Source organism: Trichechus manatus, unplaced genomic scaffold (genome assembly GCF_000243295.1).
Source record: "Trichechus manatus latirostris isolate Lorelei unplaced genomic scaffold, TriManLat1.0 scaffold00040, whole genome shotgun sequence".
Lineage (NCBI taxonomy): Eukaryota > Metazoa > Chordata > Mammalia > Sirenia > Trichechidae > Trichechus > Trichechus manatus.
This window is the reverse complement of record NW_004443976.1, coordinates 12,888,438-12,906,670: the sequence shown is the minus strand read 5'-3', so window position 1 is coordinate 12,906,670 and position 18,233 is coordinate 12,888,438. Positions and strand designations below refer to the sequence as shown.

At 47.7% G+C, this 18,233-nt stretch overlaps 1 protein-coding gene and 1 pseudogene across 2 annotated transcripts in view; one reads left to right on the top strand and one right to left on the bottom strand.

Annotated features, from left to right (window-relative positions):
* Positions 1 to 15,528, top strand: part of PELP1 (proline, glutamate and leucine rich protein 1) — a 31,301-nt gene extending 15,773 nt beyond the window's left edge. Inside the window, exons 1-15 of one of the 2 annotated variants that reach the window (XM_012555498.2) lie at positions 4,734 to 4,862; positions 5,093 to 5,164; positions 10,079 to 10,138; positions 10,425 to 10,575; positions 10,772 to 10,901; positions 11,062 to 11,149; positions 11,634 to 11,722; positions 11,801 to 11,917; positions 12,065 to 12,212; positions 12,358 to 12,517; positions 13,291 to 13,346; positions 13,489 to 13,695; positions 13,814 to 14,809; positions 15,038 to 15,229; positions 15,386 to 15,495. In XM_012555498.2, the coding sequence (XP_012410952.1) occupies positions 4,734 to 4,862; positions 5,093 to 5,164; positions 10,079 to 10,138; positions 10,425 to 10,575; positions 10,772 to 10,901; positions 11,062 to 11,149; positions 11,634 to 11,722; positions 11,801 to 11,917; positions 12,065 to 12,212; positions 12,358 to 12,517; positions 13,291 to 13,346; positions 13,489 to 13,695; positions 13,814 to 14,809; positions 15,038 to 15,229; positions 15,386 to 15,478 (2,688 nt within the window). In that variant the 3' untranslated portion in view covers positions 15,479 to 15,495. Of the gene's footprint in view, positions 1 to 4,712; positions 4,863 to 5,092; positions 5,165 to 10,078; positions 10,139 to 10,424; positions 10,576 to 10,771; positions 10,902 to 11,061; positions 11,150 to 11,633; positions 11,723 to 11,800; positions 11,918 to 12,064; positions 12,213 to 12,357; positions 12,518 to 13,290; positions 13,347 to 13,488; positions 13,696 to 13,813; positions 15,230 to 15,385 lie in introns of those variants that run through there. The other variant, XM_004376070.1, reaches the window with a different exon arrangement.
* LOC105756252 (NADH dehydrogenase [ubiquinone] flavoprotein 3, mitochondrial-like) lies at positions 307 to 3,719 on the bottom strand (annotated as a pseudogene).
* Positions 15,529 to 18,233: the final 2,705 nt, after the last annotated feature.

Sequence of the window (18,233 nt, the reverse complement as noted above, 5' to 3'; positions counted from 1 at the left end):
ATTTAGCAACTCAGGGGTAGTGAAAGTGTTTTTGATGGAGCAGTGGGCACTGCACCCAGACTGGTGTGGGATGAGAAGAGAATGGGAGGAGGGGGATGGAAATAAGGAAGGTAGGCAATCCTTCTAGCTGTTTGGCTGTAAAGGTAAAAAACCTACTGCCATGGAGTCGATTCTGATTCATAGCGACCTTACAGGGTTTCCAAGGCTGTAAATCTCTACGGAAGTGGACTGCCATATCTTTCTGCAGAGCCACTAGTGGTTTCGAACTGCCAGCCTCTTGGTTAGCAGTTGATCGCTTTATCCGCTCTACCACCAAGGCTCTTGGCTGTAAAGGTAAGGGAGAGAAATTAGGCAATAAGTGGGATTTGGCAAGTGAAGTATGGATTCAAGGAAGGGATTGTTAAGATAGGAGAGAATTGAGCATGTATAGACGTCATTGGGAAGAATCCATCTGAGAGGGACTGGTTGGAAGTGCAGGAGAGAGCGAGCTAATTGATAGCGTGAGGTTCTGAGAAGATGAGAGGGGATGGTGTCTAAAGCACAGTGGAGGGATTGTCTCGGGTAGGAGAAAGAGTACCTCCTCTAATGCTTAACAGGAGGAGGGAAGAAGAGGGTGGGTGAAGCTGAAGATTCAGTTTTCAGGTTTGGTAGTGGGAAGCTAGGGGGGTTCCCATCTTTGGGCTTCAGTTTTCTTTGTGAAGTTGTAGGCAAGGTCATACAGAGGTGACGGTGGGAAAAGCTGAGGTTTGAAAGTTCGAGGAGAAGGTTTGAGTAGCAGAGGGAGTTAACCAGAGAGAAATGCAGTAGAATTGCTGGGCAGTATTGCAGGTCCGTTTGTAGTTAGCAGGCCCACCTGTTCTTACTTTCTTAATACCTGTTGCTGTTGAGTTGATTCGGACGACTCATAGCGACCCTATAGGACAGAGTAGACTTGCCCCATAGGGTTTTCAAGGCTGTAAACCTATGGAGGCAGACTGCCACATCTTTCTCCCGTGGAATGGCTGGTGGGTTTGAACTGCCCACCTTTCAGTTAGCAGCTGAGCGCTTCACCACAGCGCTACCAGGGCTCTTTTCTTTTTTTTGCGTTTTATTTTTAATAATTTTATGTATTTATGTTTGTCGTTGAGAATATGCACAGCAAAACATACACCAATTCAACAGTTTCTACATGTACAATTCAGTAATATTGATTACATTCTTTGAGTTGTGTAACCTTTTTCATCCTCCTTTTCTGAGTTGTTCCTCCCTCATTAACATAAAGTCACTACCCCCTAAGGTTTCTATCTAATTTTTTGAGTTGCTGTTGTCAATTTGATCCCATATAGATAAATCTTAAAAGAGTATAGTGCTCAAGGCAGACATTTTTTTTTATTATTATTATTGTACTTGAGGTGAAGGCTTACAGAACAAATAGTTTGTCATGAAACAGTAGTACACATATTGTTTTATGACGTTGGTTAACAACCTCACAACATGTCAACCCTCTCCATTCTCGACCTGTTTTTTTGGTGAAAATATACATAGCCAAAGATACACCATTTCAAAAATTTTCTACATGCACAGTTCAGTGACATCAACTACACTCTTAACAGTTGTGCTGCTATTCTCACTTTAGATGAAGGCTTACAGAACAAAATAGTTTCTCATTTAACAGTTAGTACACATGTTGCCCTATGACAATGGTTAACAACCTCACAACACATCAACACTATCCTCACTCAACCTTGGGTTCTCTGTCACCAGTTTTCCTGTCCCCTTCTGCCTTGTGGCCCTTGTCCTTGGACTGCTGTGCCTCATTAGTCCCATTCAGTTTTATGGGGCTGTCCACTCCCCGGCTGAATGGTGAACCTCGGAAATGACTTCACCACTGAGCTGAAAGGGTGTCTGGGGGCCATACTCTTGGGCTTTCTCCAGTCTGCTTTAGGCCAGTAAATCTGGTCTTTTTTTTGTGAGTTAGAATTTTGTTCTACATCTTTTCTCCAGCTCTGTCCAGAACCCTCTGTTGTGATCCTGGTCAGAGCAGTCAGTGATGGTAGCTGGGCACCATCTAGCTGTACTGGACTCAGTCTGGTGGAGGCCTTGGTAGCTGTGGTCCATTAGTCCTTTGAACTAATCTTTTCCTTGTATCCTGTTCTCTTCATTCTTCCTTGCTCCCGAAGGGATGAGATCAGTGGAGTATCTTAGATGGCTGTTTACCGGCTTTTAAGACCCCAGACGCTACTCACCAAGGTAGAATGTAGAACATTGCCTTTATAAACTGTGTTATGCCAATTGAGCTAGATGTTCCCCGAGACCATGGTCCCCACAGCCCTCCACCCAGCAATTCAGTCCCTCAGGGAGTTTGGATGTATCTGTGGAGCTTCCATGACCTTTCTCAAGGCAGACATTTTTTTCCTAGTTAAAGTATTGTTTGGTTTTATGAAGACTTCATGGGATATGTTTGGTTCAAAGTTAAAGATTATCTCAGGGCAGTAATTTTGGGGGGTCATCCAGCCTCTATGCCTCCAGAAAATCAGGATTCCATGAGAATTTTAAATTCAATTCTGTATTTTCCCCCTTTTGATCAAGATTCTTCTGTAGACTCTTTGATCAAAATGTTCATCATGGTAGCCGAGCACCATTCATTTCTTCTAGTCTTATGGCAAGGGAGGCAGTTGTTCATGGAGGCAATTAGCCATACATCCGTTTCCTCCTCCTATTTCTGACTCTCCTTCTTCCTCTGTTGCTCCAGGCAAATAGAGACCAATTATTGTGCCTTTGAGGGATAGCTGCTTGCAAGCTTTTAAGACCCCAGGCACTATGCAGCAGACTAGGAGGTAGAACAGAGGCACTAACCAGTTAACTGAGATGTCTTATGAAACCATGACCCTCAATCTCCAACCAAGAAGCCAAATCCTGTGAGGTGTTTGGTTGTATATAAGCAGCCTCAGCAGCTACTTCTTTTTTTTTGTTGTTACAAATATATCTATCACACAATTTTGCTCCTTACTTTCTTTTTTTTCCTCAAAGTTTTATTTCATTGCTGAAAATACACACAGCAAAACACACTAATTCAGCAGTTTCTACATGTACAATTTAGTGACATTGATTACATTGTTCGAGTTGTGTGACCATTCTCACACTCCTTTTGAGTTGTTCCTCCCTCATTAACCTAAGCTCACTGCCCGTTAAGGTTCCCATCTAATCTTTCCAGTTGCTGTTGTCACTTTGATCCCAGGTAGATAGTTCTTAAAAGAGCATAATGCTCAAGGCAGACCTTTTTTACTAGTTAAGCTAAACTACTGTTCTAAGATGACTTCAGGGATTTTTTGTGACTGTTGAACAGATTTTGTTTTTGCAGCAGGAAAGCAGCAAAGACAATACAAGTGCGGTCTTTGAGCTTTGAGCTCTCGGTGTCGTGATGACTCTCGTCTTGAAGCAGGCTGAGGCATTCTGAATTTCCACAGGTCTAGGTTCAAATCTAAGATGGTGTATGCAGTGTAGTTGTGGTGCTGGAGATTCTTGTAGGTGGTGTTGTCAGATGGCCCGGTGGCTGTGGCAGCTCGCTCAGTCTTTTTTGGTTGAATTTGCTTCTTGGGATTTGCTGGCAGGCCCTTTTCACTCTTTCCTGATTCTGCAGAGAGAGGAACTGTAGAAGCAAGTCCTTGAAGCACCCTTGCTTGGAGCCCACTCTTCAGCACCGCAGCTCATCCTTGCTGTAGCAAAAGCGGGGCTGCCATGTCTGTGACACTGGGGCAGGCTGTGCAGACAACTGGGCTGGGCTGAGGTCGCACTGGGCCTTCAAGGGTTATTTTTGGTTTGAATTTTAAAGATTATCTCAGGGCAGTAGTTTCAGGGGTTCATCAACCCTGCATGGCTCCAGAAAGTCTAGAGTCCCTGAGCATTTAAAATTCTGTTCTGCATTTCCCCCCTTTTGATCAGGATTTTGTGGAATCTTTGATCAAAATGTTCAGTAGTGGTAACTGGGCACCATCCGGTTCTTCTGGTCTCATGACAAAGGAGGCAATTGTTCATGGAAGCAGTTAGCCACACATTCCATATCCTCCTCCTAGCCCTGACTCTCCTTCCTCTGTTGCTCCAGGTGGCTCCTTAACTTTTTTATTAAGCATTCTCATGTGTTTTGTTGACACATTGCCTCCTCTAGTCTAGCAGGAGATATGTCCAGAATGTTAATTCAGCATGTTAATACATATTAATTTCTCAGGGAAGTCCTTCTAAATCCAAATCATTTTTTCTTAGTGAGTTCTAAGGTGAGTTTGAGCCAGCTGGATTGAACGGTTGGCAAGATGGGGCAGTTTTGTTATGGGTGAGGATAAGCTGAGATGTTTTCAGTCTGAAAGGTGCTCTTCTCCGTTCGCATCAGGGAAATAAAGTATGGGAGAACCAAGAAACCCTTGAGAATTTTCCAGTTAGAACTTTAAGGTGTGGCTTTGTTACCTTTTTTTTTTTTTTCCCCTAAAACAAATTTCTAGGAGCCCAAATACCCTTAATACTAAAATGTAAACGTATGTCCTTTCTGTCGGTAAGTGTGTTACTTTTGGATGCTCCTTATCTCTAACGCCGTCTATTCCTACAGATAATGGATTTGATGGTAATGTTGACGTTAACGACCATGTTTCTCAAAAGCCTCATGTTGTTATACCTACCATTCCTCCTCCTCTTGGCGGCGATACAAGTCAGGTTAGAAACATGGGTTGTCATTGCTCTCTTAGTCCCAGGACCCCGCCCCCACAATGGAGTTGGCTGTGGCCATTCTGAAGGATCTGCTTCGATATGCAGCCCAACTTCCTACACTCTTCCGGGACATCTCCATGAACCACCTCCCTGGCCTTCTTACTTCCCTGCTGGGCCTCAGACCAGAGGTGAGTCCCCCCCACCCCCAAGTCTGGCCCCTTACAATACTTGTCCTCACTCATATACACTGTTTGGATTAAAGAATATAATGGGAAGTATTTGGGGAATTGGGATTGAAGGAGTGAGAAGGGAGGGGCCAAGAAAAAGTGATTGTATGGAGAAGGGACCTTAAGGGGTCGATGGGGTGCGGGGAGTGGAGGCGATGGGTGCTCAGCCTCTTTCTTACTGTTTCCCACAGTGTGAGCTTTCGGCACTGGAGGGAATGAAGGCATGTATGATCTATTTTCCTCGGGCTTGTGGCTCTCTTAAAGTAAGTATTTGTGGAAATGCCTCTCCCCATCAACATAAGCTGTTACAGCTCTTATCTCAGCTTCTATTCCTGAGATTTCTAAGCACCTATATTCTGATTGTTCTTAGAGTTACCTATTTCCACAACTGGGGGCAGTGGTGGTTCAGTGGTAGAATTCTCACCTTCCATGCAGGAGACCTGGGTTCGATTCCCCGCCAGTGCACCTCACGCGCAGCTGCTACCTAGTGGAGGCTTGCATGTTGCTCTGATGCTGAACAGGTTTTAGCAGAGCTTCCAGACTAAGATGACTAGGAAGAAAGGCCTGGCGATCTGTTTCCAAAAATCAGCCAGTGAAAACCCTGTGGATCACAATGGTCTGATTTGTAGCCGATCATGAGGATGGTGCTGGACTGGCAGCATTGCATTCCTTTGTGTGTGGGGTGGCTGTGAGTCGGGGGCTGTCTTGATTGTAGCTAACAGCATCATCTCCACAACTATAATTATATCACTGTGTAGCGCTTTAAATGCATTATCTCATATAATCCTCACAGATGAAGAAATTGAAGTAAAACAACTTGCCCAAGATCAGTAGGAATCAGACCCATAGCTGTATGATGCTAGAGCCCAGGCTCTTAACTGTGGACTTATTCCCCTTTCTCCGTGCCTTCTCTGTACCTTGAGAATGCCTTGTGCATTTGTCTACCATCCTATCTTTCTTTGTTCCTGAAGCTCTTATAATTTCCTCAGAGAAGTCTTCCTGGTTTAGCACTTCCCATGACAACTTCCCCATCACTCTTCTCTTCTTATGTTCCTGGCTGATCTCACTCTATCACTTCCCCACCTTCCTCCCAGCTGTCGTGACCCAAACAAGGTGGCTGTACAGCAAAGCCTTATTAGAGCAAACAGGTGTGGGTATGTGGCTCAGGCAAAGGAGGAGGCCAATGAAAGAATTACAGTTTTATTTTCAAGGAGATACAGTGACAAATATGAATGGTTAACAAATTCTGCTAAAGCAGTAAAAGTTAAAGGACTGTTGATAATTAGCACATTTGTTTGCAGTAAAATTGGATGCCCACTAGTACCTAAGAACAAGTAGGCACTGTCCTGTAGATTAAATGTTCTCTTTTATTGTGTTATACTCATCATTGGCTTGACAAACCCTTCAGTACCCCCTTACTCAAATGGAAGCATGAATCACAGAGCTGGAAGTAACAGAAAATTAACTTTTTAATATAACTAGTGTGAGTAACTGTATTGGCCGTTATGATGATCAGTTAAGAGAGAGTTTGCCATTCATATTGTCTTGAAAGTAACATTACAGGGTTCTGTGATCAGATCAGAGGAGCCTGATGATGCGGTGGTTAAGTGTTTGGCTGCTAACCAGAAGCTTGGCAGTTCAAACCCACCAGTTGCTCTGTGGGAGAAAGACGTGGCAGTCTGCTTTCTTAAAGCTAACAGCCTAAGAAACTCTATGGGGGCAGCTCTACTCTGTCCTGTAGGGTTGCTAGGAATTGGAATCGACTCGATGGCAGTGTGTTTATGATCCAGTCAAGCATAAGCCCTTAAGGAGTCAGTCACATATGTAGTTGCATAAGCCCCATAAGTCACAGAAGGGAAAAGAAACTGCTATTTGGTGGGTGCCCACTATGTGCCAGGCACTCTGCTGAGCGTTGTAGCTGCATCATCTCATTTTATCATTATAATAATTCTGTGGAGTTGGTATTACCCCATTTTACAGAGGAGGAAATAGGCCCACGGGGATTTAAATAACTAAAAGGTTCTGTAACTGGTAGTTGTAAAACCAGAATGTGAACCAGATCTGTTTGCCTTAAAAGCCCATGTTCTTTCCACTAAACCAAACTCCCTAGACGTTTTTAAGAATGCAGGCAGGATTGACAGGTTTCAACACTAGGGCCTGCTCTGATACAGTTCATCGTGGCTCTGTAGATCTCTGGCTTGTGAGACGCGGAGCTCTGTGGACACGGGTGCTATGATCAGGGAGTGGTGTCAGCCAGGGCTTTAGTAACTGGCCACTTGCAGTATCTGACACGTCCCCGAGCAGATGATACTGCGGTGAACTTGTTAAGCATGTCCTTGTTAATTCTTTGTTTTCATGTGAATGCCACTAATCAAGGCCATAGACTCTTTGGGGAAGCAGGCAGGATGTTTATCAAGGAGGCATTTGGAGTAACTGATGGAATTAAGTTTAATAAAAACCGCCTTTCTTGTAAAATATTCTGTAAGTTAGACTTCTAAAATGATACACATAGATCTTTGTCCCTGACGCCCTCATTGGTCAATGTTTGTGAGGTTCTACTGCAAATGTCTATTGTGATTCATCTTTGTTTGGTATTATGTGTATCTTCCTGAAAATGGAGGGGGGATTACGTGTTACCTGCAGGACAGAGATTTGACCAGTCATGAGGACTAGAGTGCTAAGTGTTGCCTCTGCTGTTACTTCTTAATTTTCAGTGTGAGTGGTAAGGAGAGTTCATCTGTAATCACCTTTTGTCAGGCGTGTTTACTTTTTGAAGTTATGGCCCGGTTTTTGAGCACCCTTTCCAAACCAAACAAAGCTTTCATACATTGTTAAGAGGGTATGTATATGCACTTTTATTTCTCTAAGAGTAAAGTGTCATCTGGAGAACTGCCCTCACGTGAGGGTTTTTGGCTTCCTCTGTTGGCAGCACCTCAGATGAGGGTGTCTTTTGTGCAGAGGCCCCAGCGGCAATTTGTGCTTGAAAAATCATGTGGACCAAGTACTTAGGAAACTGATCATTGCCATTTTGAAGTGTTTATCTGTTCTGCGTCCCATCCCTCAGAGGTCCCTAGAGCAGTTACAGTCGCCAGGCTCAGGGTAACTCCCCACAAATGACGCATCACAAGCATTTGGCGTCTGTGAGGTGAATCTCTGCAGAAACTTTACCTCACCTCCTCCTCCTCGCCATATTAATTAACAGTTCTTGGGAAGAGTGGGAAGACTAACTCTACTTCTGAGAAATACCCGGGGTATGTTTTGTGTGTGTATACGTTTTGAGTGAAATGTTTCAAGTGAGCTATTACTTGGGTTTGCTTTGTGGGTTACCTGGGGCAGAGCCACGTCATTGTCCTCTGCTTCATTGCAGTCACATAAGCCAACTTCTTTTGGCCTCAGCCAGGTTTTTGAGCCAGAGTCAGTTCTACCTCTCAGGGGAAGTGTGAGCAATAAGGTGGCTGAAGGGGCTGAGCGTCATTCTCATTGGGGTGATGGCAGCTATCTGAGAGATACCGCCCTCGGAGAAGCCAGTGAATTAGGAACCCTTTGGGTGTGACTGTTGTTTGAAGTGTTCTGAAACCCTGCAACATCAGAGATGAAAGTACTTTCCAAGTTCCAAGGGAGGTTCTAGATCCTCTCCTACCTAGGGTTAGCTATAACAGGGCTTGTTTTGTGGTTAGTAAGAATCCTGAAGTGGAACATGGGAACTTAATGTGGTTCGTTCTGCAGGGTAGATAAGAGGGAGTCCTTGGAGGATCAGTTTCTGAACAGCACACTGACGGAAGCTTTTGCTTCTAATTTCCACCCTTAAGTCCCCTGCCTTTTGCCTGGTGCCACTGCTGATTTGCCTTCCAGAAGTTTACCTTTAGGCGTGTAATACCTGCTGTTTCCTAGATGAGGTCCATTCTCCTGAGCCTGGAATTTAAGGCCTCACTCTGTTTCTGTGGCCTCCTCTGATTCTGTAGCTTTTCTCACACTCTTTCTCCCTACTCTTGTCTCATGATCTGTATCTGACCCTTTCTCTCATCTGCCCTCCGACACTCAGCTTTACCCTCTCGACTTCTCTGTACCCTTCGCCGTGTACGATGCCAATGTTGGTTCCGTGTTGTTGTTTTCCGCAGGCTTATTCTGACCAACTCTTAACTACCACTGAAGGTGGAAGTCCTCTGTCATTCCTTTCTAGATCGCTAGTGCAGGCTTGTTAACCCTGCCATGAGACTCTTCTCAGAATAGTGTTTTTAAATTTGTAAAATAAAACATGAGATAGCAAAGGGCACGATTCTGTTAAAATCTGGTTATCAAAATACGATATAAAATCGCGATAGACTAGTGTGTGCTTCTTTATTAACATATTAAATAACCAGATCTTGTGATGCGTCTAATGACTACCATAATTTCAAATTAGTGATGCATGTGACTGATGCTTCAAGGTACTTGTCATAGTGTGAAATGAAGAGGGGGATTTCTGTTGGTGGCAGCCACAGGTACTGCTAATACTACTGTGGTTTGTTATCTACATTTATAATTGAGGGAAATGCTACATTTCACTTATTGGTTTGTGAAAATAAAGGTTTGATTTTTTTTTTCGTATCTGTGTTCACAGGCCCCTTTGATTCTGTGCCCAAATAAATTATGGACCCCAGGTTAAATAGCCCTGCTCTGGCACCTTCACAGAGCAGGCAGCAGTAACTTGGCTGACAGGTCACTGCTCTGGGTTTTACTACCTTGGTTCCCTTTTGCTTTCACCTTGTCCTGCTCTTACAGCTCTGGTTAGCACCTCCACTCTCAGCTGCCACCTTTGTTTCTGTGTATAAGCTTGTAGAAAGTTGGGTGTATGGGTTGCTGCTTTTTGGTACTCTCTGTCCTGTTGGCTTCAGGAAGATGATGGTATCATTTTGTAAAAACTGGCTAGAGGGAGCCCAGTTGGGTGTGGGGCAGGGGCTAGACCCTTTTACCCCAGGACAGGGAGACTAAGGGTAAGAGTGGGCATTTTGGATATCCTGCCATCACTGAAGCATGTCTGCCGCCAGGCATTGATGCCCTCTGTAGAGTTCTTTGCTTCCTGTGTCTGGAGGAAAGAAAAGGCGTGGGCTTAGATTGTGCTGGTGGGCGTGGACAAGGTGTGTATCTCTGGCCCTTGATGCTGACTCACCAGCCTCTTTTCTTTCTCCTCAATCCAGGGCAAGTTGGCCTCCTTTTTCCTGTCTCGGGTGGAGGCCTTGAGCCCTCATCTCCAGCAGGTGAAGGGAAGGGAGGGGTGTGGAGAGCCTGGGGTTTCTCATCTTATCTCTTTCTTAGCTTTCTCTCTGTTACTGCTTCTAGACCGTGTTCCCCCTTCCCACTTGTTAACACCTAGTGTCTACTTCTGCACCACGTTCTTATCTCTCTAGCGCCCCACTGTGCCTTCCCATGTTTCCCTCAGCGCTCTCTTCGGTCTCCATCTTTTCTTGGGCATTGGTGGGGTGGGCAGATTCTGTGGCTGGGCCTGAGTCCCGTTTGACCCGATTTCTGATGCCTCTTCTGCAGTTGGCCTGCGAATGTTACTCCAGGCTGCCCTCCTTAGGGGCTGGCTTTTCCCAGGGCCTGAAGCACACGGAGAGCTGGGAGCAGGAGCTGCACTGCCTGCTGGCCTCACTGCACAGCCTGCTGGGCACCCTGTACGAAGGAGTGGAGACGGGTAGGGACTACGACTGGGAGTCAGTGGGCAGTGGTTGGGGAACTTGGCAGGAGGGAAGGAGGAGGGTGGCCCAGAGTGGGTGGGGGAAGTAGGTTTTCAGGCAACGTGGACTATCGGGTGCGTCCTCCGCCAGAAATAGAGGAGGAGGGGAAGGAAGAAGGGTGCCAAGTATAAAAGGTGGTGTGTTTCTGTCCAGCTCCTGTGCAGTATGAGGGGCCGGGAGTGGAGATGCTGCTGTCCTCCTCAGAAGATGGTGATGCTCACGCTCTTCTCCGCCTTCGGCAGAGGTTTTCTGGACTGGCCCGCTGCCTGGGCCTTATGCTCAGGTGTGTGTGGAGGTGGGGGTGGGCGAGGAGCAAGGCCCTGGAGCAGGAGGGTTTGTGCTGGGGTGTCAGCTTCATCATGGGGAAGGAGATTGAGGGGAGTATGGGGAGTCACGCTTGGGCAGCTGTGCTGAGGGCCTCCCTGCTCTGATTCTCTCGGTAGCTCTGAGTTTGGGGCCCCCGTATCTGTCCCTGTGCAAGAAATCCTGGACCTCATCTGCCGGACCCTCAGCGTCAGTGGCAAGAATATCGTAAGCAGAGCTTGTCCTCTATTCATAGCCCTTTCTCAGAACCCAGTGTAACTGGGAAAGCGCGGGAGGATCTTGAAGCCACCAGACAGTGCCATCCTTGAAGCCTGTCCCAGATGGCTCCTGACTTTTGTGCAAATGCCATTGTTCCCTGAGCGTCCCCAGACACATGTGCACACTGTTGGATGCTTTTCTTATGTACGCTGGGAGCACTTGTAGCAAATGCTTCAAAGGGGAGGGTGTTTCGGGATCAGCTGAGTCATTGCTGAGGCATTCAGCCATCTTTGCCCCTACCTTCCTTCTAGGGTCTGGTTTAAAGGATGGGGGTTTGATTTTGTTAAGATGGGGTCAGGAGGTGGGGTCCCTTCCATATGTCTACGCACGTGTCTAGTCACACTCAGCCACTGTGTCTCCGTGTCTGCCTCTTCCTGTGTCTCTCTTTCTTTCCCTATTTGTTTTTGCTCATTCTTCCATTTTCTTCCCCCAGAGCTTGCTTGGAGATGGTCCACTACGGTTGCTGCTGCTGCCCTCGATCCACCTTGAAGCCTTGGACCTGCTGTCTGCCCTCATCCTCGCGTGAGTGATCGGCAGGGTGTGATGAAGTGACTGGGACGTGCTGGGAATGAGGACTCACCATGCTGTTTGTGCCTCCAGGTGTGGAAGCCGGCTCTTGCGCTTCGGGGGCCTGATCAGCCGTCTGCTCCCCCAGGTCCTCAATGCCTGGAGCATGGGTAGGGATATCCTCTCGCCAGGCCAGGAAAGACCTTACAGGTGAGCACTGAGGAAGGGAGTAAAGAGGAGGGGGCGGAGATTCAGATGGGTGGAGGCTCAGAGGGGCTGTGAGTGCTGAAGGAGGAGAGGCAGGATCAGGTGGGTAGATGATCCTTCCATGACTTCTCCTTGTTGCTCCCACCGCAGCACTGTGCGGGCCAAGGTGTATGCTGTCCTGGAGCTGTGGGTGAAGGTGTGTGGAGCCTCGGCAGGAGTGCTCCAGGGAGGAGCTTCGGCAGAGGCCCTGCTCACCCACCTGCTCAGTGACATCTCCCCCCCAGCCGATGCCCTCAAGGTGAGTGCAGCCTTGGCTCCTATGTGCCCCTCGCTCTCATCCTGTGTCCTTGGTCCCAGCGTGCCCCTCACCAGCCACTCCTTCTCCTCTTCCCTGCCTTCCTGTTTGCCTCTGTATGTTGATTTACGGTTCCCTCTGCCCCCAGCTGCGCAGCCCCCGGGGGAGTCCTGATGGGGGTTTACAAACTGGAAAGCCCAGTGCCCCCAAGAAGCTGAAGCTGGATGTGGGGGAGGCGGCGGCCCCGCCTAGCCACCGGAAAGGGGATAGCAATGCCAACAGCGATGTGTGTGCAGCTGCGCTGAGAGGTGGGTGAGGGCTGGCCCTGGGCCTTAGGGCTCTGGGGTGGCCTGGGGTGAGAGCCTGAAGCCAGTTGGTGAAGTGGAGTAGGTAAGATGCAGAGCCAGGTGAAAGTCTGCAGAGCAGGCCAGACGGAGGAGCAGAGGCAGCTGCCTACTCACCGGGGTGGAATCTTGGCTCCTGCCTTTAGAGCAGGGATTCTGGTCATTCACATGGACCCTCCAAGGCTTCGTTTATCTCATGTATTTAACACGTGTTGTTCGCATAGCCACTCTGTATGCCGAGTACCGTTCTAGGCACTTGGGGAAGAAATCTCCACCCTCGGTGGAGCTTACATTCTTCCAGGGCAGGTTCCCCAGTGGTGCTTCCTGTTTCCAATATACTGTCTAATCAGTTAACAGAAGTTTCTAGTCTGATACTGTGCAGTGAATGGGTGACTTTCATTTGGGTCCTGTATATTTCACAGCCTGTCACCTCACCCTTTTGTCAAGAGGAGAGCCACTCTCCCCAGATAAATAAATACATATTTATGATGTTTTACATAATTATCTCATTTGAATATTGTCACCAGCCCCAAGTAGTAGAGGTACTTTTTTTTTTTTAAATTGCTTCAGACAAAAGTCCAGCGATGAGGGAAGTCGTAGAGGTACTTTTTGATCCCCATTTGATAGTTAAGAAAACAGACTCAGAGCGTGACCTGCCCTGGGGATGTATGGTTCAGAAGGCCTGGCCCTGAGTTCTGCTGGTAGCCGGCCTCTGACTCACCCTGTCTCCTCCCCAGGCCTTAGCCGGTCCATCCTCATGTGTGGGCCTCTCATCAAGGAGGAGACTCACAAGGTAAGTAGAACCTGAGGGGAGGCCCCTGCTCTGTTCATGTCGGGGTGTGCCCCAGCAGCAGGCCCATTCAAACCCAAGTAGGCCCTGGGGAAGGGCTGGCTGGCCTTGGTGATGTTTCTAGGTGTACTTCTGCCCTTTGCAGAGACTGCATGATCTGGTCCTGCCCTTGGTCATGGGTATCCAGCAGGGTGAGGTCCTAGGCAGCTCCCCATATACCAGCTCCCGCTGCCGCCGTGAACTCTACCACCTGCTGCTGGCACTGCTGTTGGCGCCTTCTCCTCGATGCCCACCTCCTCTGGCCTGTGCCCTGCAGGCCTTCTCCCTTGGCCAGCGAGAAGATAGCCTTGAGGTGAGTCAGCATCTTTGGTTTCTGGGGTCCCTTGTCTCTGATGCCGGTGGGCTCTCCCTCTCTAGCCCCCTGGCACTCTGTGTTCCTGATGCTCACACTTGCCTTCTTCCTTCCTCAGGTCTCCTCTTTCTGCTCAGAAGCACTGGTGACTTGTGCTGCTCTGACCCACCCCCGGGTTCCTCCCCTGCAGTCCGTGGGCACCCCCTGCCCCACACCTGCCCCAGTTCCCCCTCTCGAGTCCCCATCTCCGTTCAGGGCCCCACCCTTCCATCCCCCAGGCCCCATGCCCTCGGTAGGCCCCATGCCCTCAGCAGGCCCCATGCCCTCAGCAGCCCCAGTGCCCTCAGCACGCCCTGGACCTCCAGCCACAGCCAACCACCTAGGCCTCTCTGCCCCAGGCCTGGTGTCTGTGCCACCTCGGCTCTTATCTGGCCCTGAGAACCACCGGGCAGGCTCCAATGAGGACCCGGTCCTTGCCCCTAGTGGCAGTCCTCCTCCTTCTATACCCCCTGATGAGACATTTGGTGGGAGAGTGCCCAGACCAGCCTTTGTTCACTATGATAAGGAGGAGGCGTCCGATGTGGAGATCTCCTTAGAGAGTGACTCTGATGACAGCGTGGTGATTGTGCCTGAGGGGCTGCCGCCCCTGCCGCCCCCGCCCCCATCAGGCAGCACACCTCCCCCTGTGGCCCCAGCTGGGCCACCAGCGGCCTCCCCTCCTGTGCCAGCCAAGGAGGAGCCTGAAGAGCTTCCTGCAGCCCCAGGGCCCCTTCCACCACCGCCACCCCTTCCTGTTCCTGGTCCGGTGACACTCCCACCACCCCAGTTGGTCCCTGAAGGAACTCCTGGTGGGGGAGGACCCCCAGCCCTGGAAGAAGATTTGACAGTCATTAATATCAATAGCAGTGATGAGGAGGAGGAGGATGAAGAGGAGGAAGAGGAGGAGGAAGAGGAAGAGGATGAAGATTTTGAGGAAGAAGAAGAGGATGAGGAAGAGTATTTTGAAGAGGAAGAAGAGGAAGAAGAGTTCGAGGAAGAATTTGAGGAGGAGGAAGGTGAATTAGAGGAAGAAGAAGACGAGGAGGACGAGGAGGAGGAGGAAGAGTTGGAAGAGGTAGAAGAACTGGAGTTGGGCTCAGCAGGAGGGGAGGTGGAGGAAGGTGGGCCCGCACCCCCGACCCTGCCTCCAGCTCTGCCCCCCTCCGAATCCCCCAAGGCACCGCCTGAGCCAGAACCAGAACCTGGGCTGCTGTTGGAAGTGGAGGAGCCGGGGGCAGAGGAGGAGCATGGGGATGAGATGGCCCCCACACTTGTCCCTGAGGTACTCCCCTCCCAGGGGGAGGTGGAAAGGAAGGGGGGAAGCCCCCCAGCAGGGCCTCCTCCACAAGAGCTTGTTGAAGAAGAGCCCCCTGCCCCCCCAACCCTGCTGGAAGAGGAGACTGAGGATGGGGGTGACAAGGTACCACCCCCACCAGAGGCATCCGCCGAAGAAGAGATGGACACAGAGACAGAGGCAGCAGCTCTCCAGGAAAAGGTGAGAGGGCCAGGTAGGGAGGGCAGCTCGTGTGGGAGGCTGAGGGTGAGAAGACGGGGTTGCAGCTGCTTTTGTTGGGGAAGAGGTTTGTCCCCAGCCTGGCCCACTCTTCTCTGTGTGTGTGACTTTCACATCTTGTATCTTTGTCCCTAAAAGGAGCAGGATGACACAGCTGCCATGCTGGCCGACTTCATTGATTGTCCCCCTGATGACGAGAAGCCACCAGCTGCCACAGAGCCTGATTCTTAGCCCTCTCCTGCACCCCCAACCCATTTCCAATAAAGTTATGTCCTTAGATATCAACTGCTGCTTCTGCCTTTTGCCAACTGTGTCCCCAGCCAGAAGCCCAAGTGTCTACTGGGCTTTTCAAGATACCCGTGCTATTTCCCAAATGTCTCCATGACCATCCTGTTGTCTCCATTGTCCAGAGGAGGAAACACTGACCTACGGGGATCGTGGGGACCATCAGAATTTTAGAATTCTCGTCCTCTGCTCTTTCTGATGCTAAATCTGTGCTGGCTTGTCTGTGTGGTTAAGACTACGAGGAGTTATAAAATGTAGTCCTGCTTTTTTTTTTTTTTTAAATTATGGTGAAAGTATACACACCAAAACATCCGGCAACATAGCAAATTCCACATTTACAATTCAGTGACATTGATTACATTTTTCATTCTATGCCACCATTATCACTATCCTCATCCAATGTAGCCCTGCTTTTGAGTTTGTAATCCAAGTGTGGAAATTGTGTGGGATTAAGTGCCCTAGTGAGTGAACCTGTGTAAAAAGAAACACACACACACACATTTGGTCTTGAAGAACGGGCTGAGCAATTGTGATGGAACCTTAGAGAACTGTGAAAAGACGAGGAGTCTAGTCACTGAATTCTGTGAAATATGAACCTTTGGCATCCCGACTTAGAGGTGCATCCACGGCGGACCTGGGGCTGAGGTCTGTTCCAGGCTGGTCCTTCCGTTCACATCCCACTTCTCCCGTTCACTTCCCTGGCGGGAGTTTGATAAGCTCTCCCAGACCTCCCTATCCAGTCTTCAGATGCGAAAATTTCCCAGTCAGCGTCTGGTCCCTTTTAGTTAAACTCTAGGCCTTGCTGGGATGCAGATATGCAAGCATGAACTTAAAGGTGTGGGTGTGAAAAGATACCAAGATGTATGGACCTGAGGTTGACGTCGCATGATTTATTCACTCAGTCTTTATTGATGTATGAACGTAAGTAAAGGAACATGGAAATACAGAAAAGGGAGTGGTTTATTCCAATTCATTGTATCCTGAACAACCTCTTTTGAGGAGGCAGTAGTTGAGCTTATTTTTGAAAACTTCAGTAGGGGTTTAAAAAGTTTTCTTCCAACTTGTGAAAAACTACAAACCTACAGAAAAGTTGTAAGAATAGTATATAACCTTTGCTTAGATTTGACATTGCTAACAATTTGCCGTGTTAGGTTTTATCCCAATATAACTATCTGTATATACATCTATATCTCTGTGTATATAAACACATATGTATCTATACACATTTTCTTTTTCTGTGGAACAATGTGAAAGGAAGTTGCAGATGTCATGACGCTCTACCCCTAAATTCTTCAACATTATCTCCTAAGAATAAGGACATTTTCCTACATAATCACAATTACCGAACCTAAGAAGAATAACAGTAATTCAGTAATAGTGTATATATTGTGATATTCAATTTTTCCTACTTATTCCTAAAATGTCTTTTATAGCTCTCTGTTTTTCCCCTGATTCAAGTTCAAGAGGCATTTTTTTAGGTGGAGAAGGCGATGCAAAGCTTCAGGATCACTGCGAGAACAAAGGTGCAGATGTGTGAAAACTACTGGAATAGTGACTTTTCAAAAAGGGAAAGAACCTGATTTCTGGAAACTGTAGATAGATAAAGTTGGCACTGATCCTGGGAAAGAGACTAGAACAGAAATTTTCCTAATTTAAATTGTGTTCTGAATAGATAATACCTTCACAGGGTTCAAAATTCAAAGGTGCAAAAAGTTTGTTGAAAGTCTTCACCCCTGTTCTCCAGCCACCCAGATTTTCTGCTTAGAGATGGCCAGTATTGTCAGTTTTTATATATTCTTCCAGAGATAGTGTGTACAGACCCAAGCAAATATATATAGCCCCCCTTTTTGTGACACAGTTTATTGTACTTTTTTTCACCTAATATGGGAGTTTATTAATTCAACAAATATTTACTATCAGTTATGTACTGAAAACCAAACCAAACACGCTGCCATTGGAGCAGAGCCACTGGTGGTTTCGAATTGCTGACCCTCTGGTTAGCAGTACATCGCTTTAACCACTGTGCTACCAGGGCCCCAGTTATGTACTAGGCACTGTTTTATCATTAATATGTATATTTTGAAATAATTCGCCGAGGTTGCAAAGATAATATACAGGTCCCATGTGTCCTTCACCCAGTTTCCTCCAGTGGTTACATCTTACATGATTATAGTACAGCATCAAAACTGGTAATCTGACATTGGTCCAGTGATAGGCACTGTTCTAGAAGCTGGGGATAGAGCAGCAAACAAAACAGGCAAAAATGTCTGCCCTACCCTTATGGGATTTGTATGTACGTGTTCGGCTGGTGGTAATGGTAGACAAACAAGTAAAATATATCCTATGTTAGATGTTGACAAGTGCTTTGGGAAAACAAAGCAAGAGAAGGGGATAGGTTTGTGTGGTTGTGTGTTTTTTCAGCATTTATTATGAAAATTTTAAAACAGAAGTTGAATCATGCAGAGAGCACCCATATATCCACCACCTAGAGTCTACATTAAACACTATTCCATTTATGTGCCTGCTTGGGCAGTTGTAAGTAGAATGGCTAGGGAAGGTCTCACGGAGAAGGTGATATTTGAATAAAGACCTGAAGGAGTTTTGGGGAAAGAGTTTTCAAGGCAGAGGGCACAGCAAATACAAAGGTCCTGAGGCAGGAGCATTCTTGGGGTGTTCAAGAAAGCAGTCAACCAGTGAAGTT